Here is a 12441-nt window from a genome sequence, read left to right as displayed (position 1 = left end):
AATAAACTTATATTAACAGAAAAACCAAAGAAAGCTGTTCAGACAGGAGGCAAATGATATGAGATGGAAATATATTAGAAACAGGAAGAAATGGAAAACTCAACAAAGAAAAAAGTTATGGGTAAATATAAGTGAATATTGACTATACCAAACAATAACCATAATGTCCAATGGAATATAGATGCATATGAAATGAAAATGAAAATATGAGAGCAGGTTAAGCAGAGTTAAAATATTCTAAGGTTCTAAAATTATTGGGGAAGTGGTATCAAGTGGAAACTTGTATAACACTGTAATATGCAAAGAATGTAGGTTAAAATTTCAAAAGATAAAAGAGTGAATAATTAACATGTTAATAAAAGAAAACATGGAATAAAAACAAGTTCATTTGTCCAAAAGAAGGTGAAAAAAAAAGAAAAACAATCAGGTTCACTAAATAGAAAACCATGTGTTAACTGGTGGATGCAAATCTAATGGTATCAGTAATTCCACTAAAAGTAAATGAATAAAGTATGTCAATAAAATAAATAAGGATGGCAAAATAGACTTAAAATCTAACTACGCAGCTTACAAGAGAGATACTCAAATATAAAATAAGATAGTTTGGAAGAAAAAAAAGCTAGAAAAAAATACACCATGCAACCTTAACCAAAAAAGAGTGATATAGTTATATTAATATTAAATGAGAAAGACATTAAGACAATAAGCATTATTAGAGATAAAGAGGAATATTTCATAATGATGCATATGAATGATAACTTCACAAGAAGATATCAGAATTCTAAATTTATAGTTATTCAGCAACACAACTATAAATTATTTAAAGTAAAACTTTACAGAACTAAAAGAATTAAATAAATCTATAAGCATAGTGGAAAATTTAATGCTCCTCTCTCAATAGTTATAACTGCAGTAAAAATAAGTAAGTACATAAAGATATAAACAACACAGTAAATAAAGTTGATACAATAAAATTTCTATGCTTCTTAAGTGTACATGAAACAATTTTCCAAAATTGATCATATGCAGAGCCATAAAAAAGCATCAAAGAATATTAACAGATTGAAATAATTCAAGGTATATAAACTAAATCTTATATATCAATTTGAATAACTTTTAAAATTATAACAAGTAAAAAAATTGGTAAGTACATAATGATTTTTAATGTGCATTACATAAATTTTTAAAGCAGACAAAATATTTTTTATTATTTACCTTTACTCAGATATAAATTTATAGTATAAAAAGATTAAAAGGGGAGAAGGGGAAATAAACATTAAGTTTATTAGGTTGACCCTTAAGAGGGAAAGGAATAAGATTGGTGTGGAGGTACAAAGAGAATTTAAGTGTATTATAATTGTTGAAAAATTTGATAAAAATTGTACATCTTTGACCCATCAAAATTATTTTTATGCATCTATCTTACAGAAATAATAGCAATAGTATACTTAAAAATGCAAAAATATTCAATGCAGCATTGTTTATAATGGAAAAAATTAATCAACTTAACTAGTTGGATAAATTATAATCCACATATATAAAAGGACTAGATAGCCATTAGAACAAATGAGGTGTATACAAATGTCCTGATGAGGAAAGCTGTCCAAAACAGTGTGAAGTAATAAGGGCAAATTGCAGACTAATTTGTACAAGATGATTCTAACTGTGGTAACAATATGTTATATAATATATAATGCTAAAATGAACATGGGATTGTAGATATATTGTCAATATTCTATTTTCATATTGGAATTGATGGATCAAATGATAATCCTAGTTTTAACATTTTGAAGAACCTCCAATATTCTCTTCCACAGTGGCTGAACCAATTTACATTCCCACCAAGAGTGCACAAGTATTCCCTTCTCTTTACATCCTCACCAATTTTTTTTATTATTTATTGCTGATAGTCATTCTAACAGGTGAGATGTTGTCTCCGTGTTGTTTTGATTTGCATTTCCGTGATGATTAATGATGTTGAGCATCTTTTCATGTGTATGTTGGCCATCTATATATCTTCTTTGAAAAAATGTCTATTCAGTGTCTCTGCCCATTAAAAAAAATATTTATTTCAGAGAGAGGAAGGGAGAGGAAGGGGGAAGGGAAAGAGACAGCAAGAGAGAAACATTGATTTGCTGCTCCAGCCATTCACACATTCATTTGTTGATTCTTGTATGTTCCTTGACTGAGATCAAATGCACAACCTTGGCATATCAGGACAGTGCTCTAAACAACTGAGCTACCGACCCAGAGTTTGAATTATATATTTTGGATATTAATCTCTTATCAGATATAAGGTTTCCAAATATTTTCTCCTTTTCTGTAAGTTGCCATTTAATTTTTTTAAGTGAGAAGAGGGGAGATAGACAGACTCCCGCATGTGCCCCAACCAGGATCCACCCAAGCCCTGTCTGAGGCCGATGCTCGAATCAACTGAACTATCCTCAGCATCTGAGGCTGAAACTTAGACCAACTGAGCCATTGGCTGTGAGAGGGGAAGAGAGAGAGAAAGGAGAGAGAGGGAGGGGAAGAGAAGCAGATGGTCGCTTCTCATGTGTATCCTGGCCAGGAATTGAACACACATGCAGGGCCGGTGCTCTATCCACTGAATTAATCAGCCAGGGCCACCATTTAATTTTGATGATGACTTTCTTTGCTGTGTAGAACTTTTTAGTTTGATGTAGTCTAGCTTTTAGTTTCAAATAAAAAAAATCATTGCCAAGATCAATGTCAAGTTTACTCTCTGTATTTTCTTTTCAGAAATTTAGTTTCAGATTTTAAATTTAAAACCTAATCCATTTTTGGTTGACTTTGTATATGGTGTAAAATAGGGTTCCAGTTTCATTCACTTGGGTGTGGCCGTGCAATTTTCCCAACATTATTCATTGAGGACACTGTCATTTTCCCAATGAGTATTCTTCACCCCTTTGTCATAATTAATTGACCATAAGTGCAGGTTTATTTCTGAGTTCTCTCTTCTTTTTCATTGATCTATATGTCTGTTTTTATGCTGATAGTATCTTATTTTGGTTACTATGGATTTGTACCATAGTTTGGAACCAGGAAGCACGATTCTTCTCGCTTTGTTCTTTTCAAGGCTGTTTTGGCTACTTGCCCTCTTCTGTGGTTCTGTACAAATTTTAGGATTGTCTTTTCTATTTCTTTGAAAAATTCTTTTGGAATTTTGATAGGGATTGCATTGAATCTGTAGATGGCTTTCAGTGGTATGAACATTTTAAGACTACTCATTCTTCCAATCGATGAGCATAGAGGATCTATTTATTTGTGTCTTCTTTAATTTTATTTACCAATGTTTTATAATTTTCATTGTACAGATCTTTCACTTCTTTAGTACATTTATTCCTAAGCATTTTATTCTTTTTTATTCAATTTCAAGTGGATTATTTCTTAATTTCTCTTTCTGGTAGTTTGTTGTTAGTGTATAGAAACACAACTGATTTTTGTATATTGCTTTTGTATCCTGGCTCAGAGGGGTGCCTGTGGACGAACTCCCGGGGTTGAGGTGGGAGTGGCTACATCACTGTGGCATCACCCATGTAGTGATCTATTCCTGGGCTCATGTGCCACCCTTGAGCACTACATGTGCCAAGAAAAAAGTAATGATAACATCCGCAGCTGAGCCAGGCACACCATGTTAAGAGGAAGGACTAGCCCTTGTCCTTGTCAGCACTGCTTAAGTTTGATGTTCCTGGAAATAGAGCCAACTCAGCAGAACAAAGAAAAAGCTTGGAGAAGAAGCTCTGAATTGGATTGGGACTGAATATGAATTATGAACTGGTTGAGAAATCACTGGATTGAACTGTTATCTTCACCAGCTAAGATGAAGTTTTTCTTCTACTAAACAAAACTGATTGTTCCTGATTTATAATTTGTTACTGTGAAATGAAATAAACTAGCACACACAAATCTGCAACTGTATAATTAATCTCCATACCACACCAGGAACAGCACTATGGATATATACACTGTCTATGTTGTTGCATGTATCACTGTGAATTAACACTTAGTGTTGCTATCAAACCAGAGAGACATAATGCATTATGTCCCAACATTATGCTCTAGTGTGTAATAATACTTTCTGCTGTCCTAAATATTTAGATACCAACATAAAGTCTGCAGAGACCAAAATGAAGAATATGGCTGTCAATATCTTGGTTAATAGCAAGCCAATCTGAAGTAAAACAAAGACATTCTTATAAATGGTCATTGAGTATAAGATGAATCCCAGAGGGACAGATACAAGGAAAATCTTAAGGATGCAAATAACCCCCACAGAAGTAAGTAAGGGAAAGACATTCTAGTCAGTTTCAGAGATCGCCCAAAGTCCATGTGTGGGGAAATGGAATTAAGTGGGTATTTAAGCTTTCTTTTGTTCTTAGCCTCTAGTTTCACCTGTTTGTATATGCTATCTGATCTTAACTGAATTGTCAGGGCAAGTGTTAATATATTCATGTTTTCACAGCACAGAGTAGTTTCAACAGAGATGTGAAACAACAAGCAGGAAATCCTTCACTTGTCATCTAGTAGTATTACTTTCTGTAATGTTTATCCTCAATGTGCCACCTGGGATTATTTCAGTGTAATGCATACAGCAATGTGTAAAATTTTATACATACACAGAGTGGATGTTATGAAAAACAGTGCCAATGTATGGCACTATCATCCCACTAAGTCAGGTGTGAGCCTCAAGCATAAACTAGGATATCAGACCAACATTAAATCTATCTTGTCTTGATGCTTGACTATAAGAAAATCTTGCAAAGAAATTTCTAAGATGTGATAAAGAAGAGAATCTGCAGAAAATTATGGCAGGAATATATGGTACAGAAGATTAATGTTAACATATTAGAACAAGGCAAAAAATAAACATTTTTTTCTACGTGGCATTGCTTTTAGCTTTTGCAGAATTTTACAGTGTCACTTTCTCCATGTTTATTTATTTTTTAACTTTCTCCATCTTTAAAAAGACATAGGAAATGCCTGACCAGTAATGGTGCAGTGGATAGAGCATTGACCTGTGACACTGAGGTCCTAGGTTTGAAACCCTGAGGTTACCAGTTTAAGCGTGGAATTGTAGACCTGACCCGCTGGTCACTGGCTTTAGCCCAAAGCTGCTGGCTTGCGAAAGGGGTCACTGGCATGGCTTGAGCCCCTGGTCAAGGCACATATGAGAAGCAGTCAATGAACAACTAAAGTGATAGGACTATAAGTTGACGCTCCTCATCTCTTTCTCTTTCACTTTCTCTCTTTCTCGCCATATATGGTATATATATATATGATATAGAGAAGAGAAGTTAAAATAATTATATGAATAAAAATTAGATCCAAGAATTAAAGAGTTGGTGTTGTTTTCTGAAAAAGGGAAGGAATCTACTATGCAAAGCAATTTTACAAAGACAATATAGACTAGTTAAATACGATAATGTGCAAATGAGCAGGAAAACGTTCTAACAGCCCCATGAAGAAAATGGCTATGTAGGGCTGATTAAACTAAGTATCAATAGGGATGTCCTGTTTATTCTTTAAAAGTTTTATTCCCATTAAGATTGGGAATAAAACAGAGTTTTAAATTACTTTTTCTTTGAAATGACTTTGACTACTTTTCTATTTTAGGCCAATTATTTTGCATTTCTTGTTAAAAGTGTATGAAGGCATTTTATATTAATTGATATGTACAGAAAAATTACTCCTCATTTTCTTAAAAGATGGTTAGTCATATATTTATAAATAAAATGTGTATATATCATTATACTATACCTGTTCTTGAGAATAAAGAATTTCTTTTCCCAGATTTTGCTTATCCGTTCAGATTCTTTCCTAAACCTGTAATAAAGTTATAGATAATTAGATTTTGTATTAGCTAAAAAGGAATAGTTATGATTCACTATTTCTAGTACCTTTCTGCCTTCTTTCTGTCATTCTCTAAAGTAGCCTTTAATGTTGCTATTTCCTTCTGCAAAAACTGTCTTTCTTCAACCTTTCAATAGAAAATATATCACAAAGTTAATTATGTAAACAATATACCTTGTTTCTCCATAAATATGAAATATAATTTGTTATTAATAGTATGCACATTCTAACTACTACCAAAAGTAATTTGAAGAAACAGTGACTTCCATTTACTCTCAAATTCTCATATATTGGAAGAATTTAACTAAGATCCTATGTCTCAATTTCTTGTTATAATTCACTGAAAGGCAGCCAGCACTAGACAACATCAGGAAGCAACCAAATTTATCTTTATCAGCCCTCTGCCTATGAGGTATTCCTTCTGTACAATCTCGTTTCCCTCTTATTGTGATCTCTCCAGCTCTTCGTCAGAGGCAGCAGCTGCTTCCAGTTAGTCTATTTCTTCTTTCTTTCCAAACCGTTCTCAGGAAAGGCTCTGAGCAACTCAATCACGTTAGAGCTTTCTATTATTTCTCAGTATTATTTATATTTTATAAGAAAAAATATTTTAGCAAAAGGAATTAATCTCTAACAGTGGAACTGTAGGCATTTTAGGATGAGATTCTTTTGAGTGTGGTAGGGATGTATCCCAGACAGTCATGACCTCTGTCTCTTTCTAAGACTAATTATCTGTCAAAGTCATTGCTACTTGATAAAAATATCCAGCATCAATAAAAACAATAATTAAGTTTGGCCAGTGGTGGTTCAGTGGATAAAGCATTGGCCTGGGATGCTGAGGACCCAGATACAAAACTCCAAGATTGATGGCTTAAGTGCAGGCTCATCTGGCTTGAGTGCAGGTTCACCAGATTGACGACAAGGTCACCAACTTGAGTGTGAGATCACCAACATGATCCTATCGTCATTGACTTGAAGCCTATGGTCACTGACTAGAGCCCAAGGTCACTGGCTTGAGCAAAGGGCCACTGGCTTGGCTTGAGATTCTCAGTCCAGGCACATTAAGAAGCAATCAATGAGCAACTAAAGTGACGCAACTATAAATTGATGTTTCTCATCTCACTCCCTTGTTGTCACTGTCTTTCTCTCTCTCATGTGCAGGCATTAAAAAAAAAATTATATTAATAACAATGGTCATATTAATCATTATTATACCTTCAACTCTGACATTTTCTCCGTCTTTTCTTCAAGCGTCGGAACTGGTGTTGCAGATCTAACCTGGAAAGGACATAAACCAGGTAAATACAGAGTAGGGCAAAAGTAGGTTTACAGTTGTGAGTATTCTTGTGTTGTTACTTATTAATTATTGTGTTACTTTTCATATGAACAATTGTAAGCCTCCTTTTGCTCCACCCTGTATAACATTTCAAATTAATGAATAAAGATGTGGTTTCTGTACATCTTAGAAAAAGGCAACTGAGACTTAAAATATGCCAATCATAGTCTCAATCATAGTCTCACAGGAGTCTTATCTGCTTTATCCAAATTATAAAGCTCAGTGTTTGCATACTGCACCTGCAACTGGACAGTTATAGCCCATTGAATCCAACTTTCCCACTAGTGCATTTAGAAATACATTACTCTGAGCCCTGGCCAGTTGGCTTAGCTGTAGAGCGTTGGCCTGGCGTGTGGAAGTCCCAGGTTCTATTCCCAGTCAGGGCACATAGGAGAAGTGCCCATCTGCTTCTCCACCCTTCCCCCTCTTTGTCTTCTCTATCTCTCTCTTCTCCCCCTACAACCAAGGCTCCATTGGAGCAAAGTTGGCCCGGGCACTTAGGATGGCTCCATGGCCTCTGTCTCAGGCACTAGAATGGCTCTGGCCACAACAGAGCAATGCCCCAGATTGGCAGAGCATTGCCCCCTGGTGGGCATGCCAGGTGGATCCCAGTTAGGAGCATGTAGGAGTCCGTCTGCTTCCCTGCTTCTAACTTTGGAAAAACAACAACAAAAACATCACCCTGTAATTATATATTGGTCAAATTTTACCATTATCCTTTTAAAAAATGTAATGGGCAGTTATTACCTGGGAAGCTTTAAAAAATATTTTATTTTAAATGATACTCAAGTTGAATTTTTGCTATTATACTTTTCTAATGATGAGGAGAGTAGATGGCAGTTAGAAAATATGTCGAATATAAAAATCTGCTTGGTTAGCTATTGCTAGATTTCTACACAATAGACAGAAAAAATGCTCCTTATTGCCACCACTACCTTCTCTAGTGGATTCTATGACCCAAAAGACCCCTCCCGATCCTTTACCTGTCTTCCTGGGTTGAGCTCTTCCAAGGGCATTCTGGAGCCGAGTCTGGAAGTAGGAGCTAGAGAGTCTTGCAGAATAAGATAAAAGGGACCTCAAGCTCCCACAAGCAATCAGAAGGAGGGGCTGAGAAGAGAGAGAGAGGAGAACATGGCCAGGCAAGACCACAAGGCTACAAGTGCTAGTATGTGGTGAAGCCTTGGCTGACCGGTGCCAGGGGTAATGTGCAATATTCAATTTGAAATGGCATCTAGGTGATGTAAACTCTTCATGTCAGTTAACTTTTTTCAACCTCTTTGAACTTACAATTGCAAAGGTGTAATGTGAGCAAGTGTTTTTTAGTAGAGATCACAGAAATAGATTGAATTTAGCATCTGATTAAGTAGTGTGAACTGGGATGGCAAGTAGAACACAAGGAGACTTGGAAACTGACGTGGGTCAGTGGAAGAAGGAGCCCATTAACAGCAACAACCATCAGAAGTTCCATGGCATCTGCAGAAACCATGAGAATGCTCTAGGCTGCCACAAAGAACAAAACTGATTTGACCCACTTTTACTTGTATATGAAAATACAGAGAGAACCCAACTGACATTCGCTACTATATATAAAAATAACAAAATTTGTAATAACAGCCATCAAAACTAAAATTAATTGAGTGCCTATTCTGTGTCAGATACATCATAAATATTACTGTTTATTTCTATAAACTAACCTATTGACTTCTCTATTCACATTACCTTAGATTTTTAATGATAATGTATGCACATATTTAAAAAATAAACTGCAAATAGAATAGTATACATAAACATAAAATAATCACTTCTCAGAAGCTAAGGAGTTTCTTGTTTTTAGTTTTTCTCTTTACCTTTATAAATAAATAATAGCCTTCACTGATTTGAGCTCCCCACAAATAAAGTTCAAAATTTGAGAGCATTCACATTACTTTCCACCCTCTCTCTGACCCCTTGCCTGTCCAATTTTTTAGTTGCAAATGTTGTTGCCTTTACATTGATTTCAATATATGTAAGCTTGCATATTTGATATATGAACTCTTCACTGTGAAAAGTGGGAAATTTATTTAGTCTTTTATGTTTTGCCACATCTTCACTCACCCAACTTCCCTATTTTAGAAGAAATGTTATTTTTACATTCTCAATGTCAGAAGGATTGTTCTCTAACTATAATTAAGTCCTCCATGCTTCATCCACACATGATTCTAAAAACTGAAACCCAGTAAATAACATTAACAATGTGTTTATGTATTATTTACTATACGACCAAGTAATGTAACTGTCCATAAAGAAGTAAAACTTGCACATGAAGCAATGAAATATCCCCTAATTGTTGTGAGTAGTATCTGTTCCATGAGTTAATTTAGCATTTCAACATTTAATATTTCTAGCTTCTTTCACTTCTGAATCTTACCTAGTTTTTCTTTTTATTGTGTCCATATCATCCTGCATTACATGTGCATGTGTGTATGTCTGTGTTTGCAAACTCAACTGAGACGTTAGTGAATATAAAAATTAGAGTTCAAACATTTTTTCTTTTCTTGTAGCAGCCACTATTTAATTTTTCTCATAATTTCTGTCCCTATTTTTCACTATTTATAAGATACTTTTTTTAACTTTATCTTCCAGATTATTAACTAGATATTTAGCTGTGTCATTTTTAATATTCATCTGTCCATTGCCACTTTTTAAAATTTACTTCCAAGAAATTGTTCTTTTCCTCAGATTGTTCCTTTTTCATAGCATCCTGTCCTGCTTAATGGATAAAAGTTTCACTTGAATGTTTTCCAAAATATATGTATTTAAGGTCTGTTTCCTAAATTAAGTGTTTCCTACAGGGCCAATGGCTTTGTTTGCTTTGTTTTTTCACTCATTAAATATTAGCTGAATTCCTACTTTGTGTCAGGAAACATTCTAAGCTCTTAAGATACAACAGAAAAAAAAACAGGGCTGAGGAAGAGAAGATATACTTGAGAGAAATTATGAAAGAGGGCGAATGTAGAGGACTTTAAAAAGAACTAACTATAATTTCTTGTTTGAGCAATTATATGGAGAATGGTACCATTCACTATGATAAGAAAAAATAATAAAAATAGGGACAATTTTGTATACTAGTTTTCTTTCTTTTTCTTTCTTTCTTTCTTTCTTTCTTTCTTTCTTTCTTTCTTTCTTTTTCTTTCTTTCTTTCTTCTTTCTTTCTTTCTTCTTTTTCTTTCTTTCTCTCTTTCTTCCTCCCTCCCTCTCTTCCTCCCTCCATCTTTTCCTTCCTTCCTTCCTTCCTTCCTTCCTTCCTTCCTTCCTTCCTTCCTTCCTTCCTTCTTTTCTTTCAGGAGGAAGAATTTGGTAAATGCAATTTCAGACACTGAGTTTGAGGTACCCAGGGCACAGACTAATGAAGACATACAACAGACAATTGGGACAGGCCCTAGAATTTGAGGGTGGGGTCAATTCTAGACATAGAATTTGGAGGCATCAGCTAATGACTTGAATAAGGCCAACCATGAAATAGAAAAGCACATGGTCAGGGATAGAAGGCTGTGCCCACTCTTGATTGATGTGTAGTTCTGATTTCTCCCTGGCTGATAGAAGAATTCTCAGGACTGACTTAATCCTAAACCTGGGCCCCAACTCATTACTCTTACTTAGTTCTCTAAACTCTAACTCCTACTCCATCAGTACCCACAGACCTGGAGAGATGTTTGGTGGTTCTAGAACTACCCAAATAATTGTTCCCTTGGTTGTCTACACTTATCTCAAACTTCCTAGAGGAAATTACCACCTATCACCACCAATCAGCATAGTGACACAGTCTTGCCCAGGATCACATGATGGGAAGCTAGCCAAAGAGAAACACAACACAATGCACAGCAACACCAGTTTAACAAAAACAATGAAAAGTCTTTATCATTAGTCCTCCATGGCTTCAAAAAAGTGGGGGTCACCAAGGAGATTGAATGCATGTACTTTCTGGGATCCTTCCACCTATTTGTTCTCAAAGGGCATGATCCACTAAATGCCTCTCTGCCCAGGACACAAGGAGTTCAGAATGAGTTCACTGCCATTTCGTTCACATGGACCTAGAAAATCACTAGAGTAGAAGCAATAAGCTTTGGAGAACATTTGCCAGTTTGATAACAGGAAAAAAAAAAGTAAGCCAAATTAAAAACAATTAATCTATGGATAGCTCCGATAAGCAAAGGTTGTAGGTTTGATCCCGGTCAGGGCACATACAGGAAGAGATTGATCTCACTCTCTCTCCTCCCTTTCTTATCTCTCTAAAATCAATAAATAATTAAAAAATAATCCATAGGAAGTTATTAAAACAGGAAGGTAAAACAAAATAAGCTTCCAGGTGGAAAGACATATTTATTTATTTCACTATATCCAAAGTCATCAGTAATTTAAAGTTTATATAAAAAAAGACTGTGTTTAAATTCACATACAGTAAAAATTAGTTTCAATTTTCAAAGTTCTCTGTTCCTGACTCCTATAAAATGACTGACTGTATTAGAGATAACTGTGATAAAACATATTTTCTGTAAAGCAAATAATTATTCAATCTCTCCAGAAGACGATACTCTGACCATGACCGCAGTAGACTAGAGTGTTTGCTCTTCAGCTTGAGTTGAACTTTCAACTTTGCTATAGCACATTATATTGAATCCTGGCTCTGTCCACATTAAACTGTCATTTTGTTTTGTCAGCTGCTGACATTCCACTTTCTCTGGAATATACATGTTGGTCTCTATGTGGCTACTTCATTGACAGGTGCAAATATTGGACTGCTAAGTAATAGCTGGTGGTGAAAATGAATGGTAATGTTAGCATAAAAGTAGATAGCTTCCTAAGTAGGGAAATAGAAATTAACCATTATAAAGATAATCAAAACCTATGATTAGAAATAATGTCTTATAAATATTATCATTTTCTTTTGAATTTGTATATATTTTTATACCTAAAAATTTATAAAATTAAGAAATTAGGTTTCTTTATAACAGAAGTTGTGATTCTTAAATTTGTCTTCCATTTTAAGGCAATTCTTAAAAATATTTTTAAAAACCAACACTAGGCCCTGGCCGGTTGGCTCAGTGGTAGAGTGTTGGCCTAGTATGTGGAAGTCCTGGGTTTGATTTCCAGCCAGGCACACAGGAGAAGTGCCCATCTGCTTCTCCACCCCTCCCCCTCTCCTTCCTCTCTGTCTCTCTCTTCCCCTCCCACAGCCAAGGCTCCACTGGAGCAAAGTT

General features: G+C 35.1%; 1 protein-coding gene across 1 annotated transcript in view; it reads right to left on the bottom strand.

Annotated features, from left to right (window-relative positions):
* The window catches only part of C5H10orf67 (chromosome 5 C10orf67 homolog), a 130021-nt gene that overhangs the window by 32248 nt on the left and 85332 nt on the right, over positions 1 to 12441 (bottom strand). Inside the window, exons 10-12 of the mRNA XM_066233060.1 lie at positions 7084 to 7146; positions 5919 to 5998; positions 5779 to 5844 (exon numbers count right to left, since the gene is read on the bottom strand). Coding sequence (XP_066089157.1) covers positions 5779 to 5844; positions 5919 to 5998; positions 7084 to 7146 — 209 coding nt within the window. The remainder of the gene's footprint in view (positions 1 to 5778; positions 5845 to 5918; positions 5999 to 7083; positions 7147 to 12441) is intronic.

This window comes from Saccopteryx bilineata, chromosome 5 (assembly GCF_036850765.1).
Source record: "Saccopteryx bilineata isolate mSacBil1 chromosome 5, mSacBil1_pri_phased_curated, whole genome shotgun sequence".
Taxonomy (NCBI): Eukaryota; Metazoa; Chordata; class Mammalia; order Chiroptera; family Emballonuridae; genus Saccopteryx; species Saccopteryx bilineata.
This window is presented reverse-complemented; position numbering and strand designations above follow the sequence as displayed.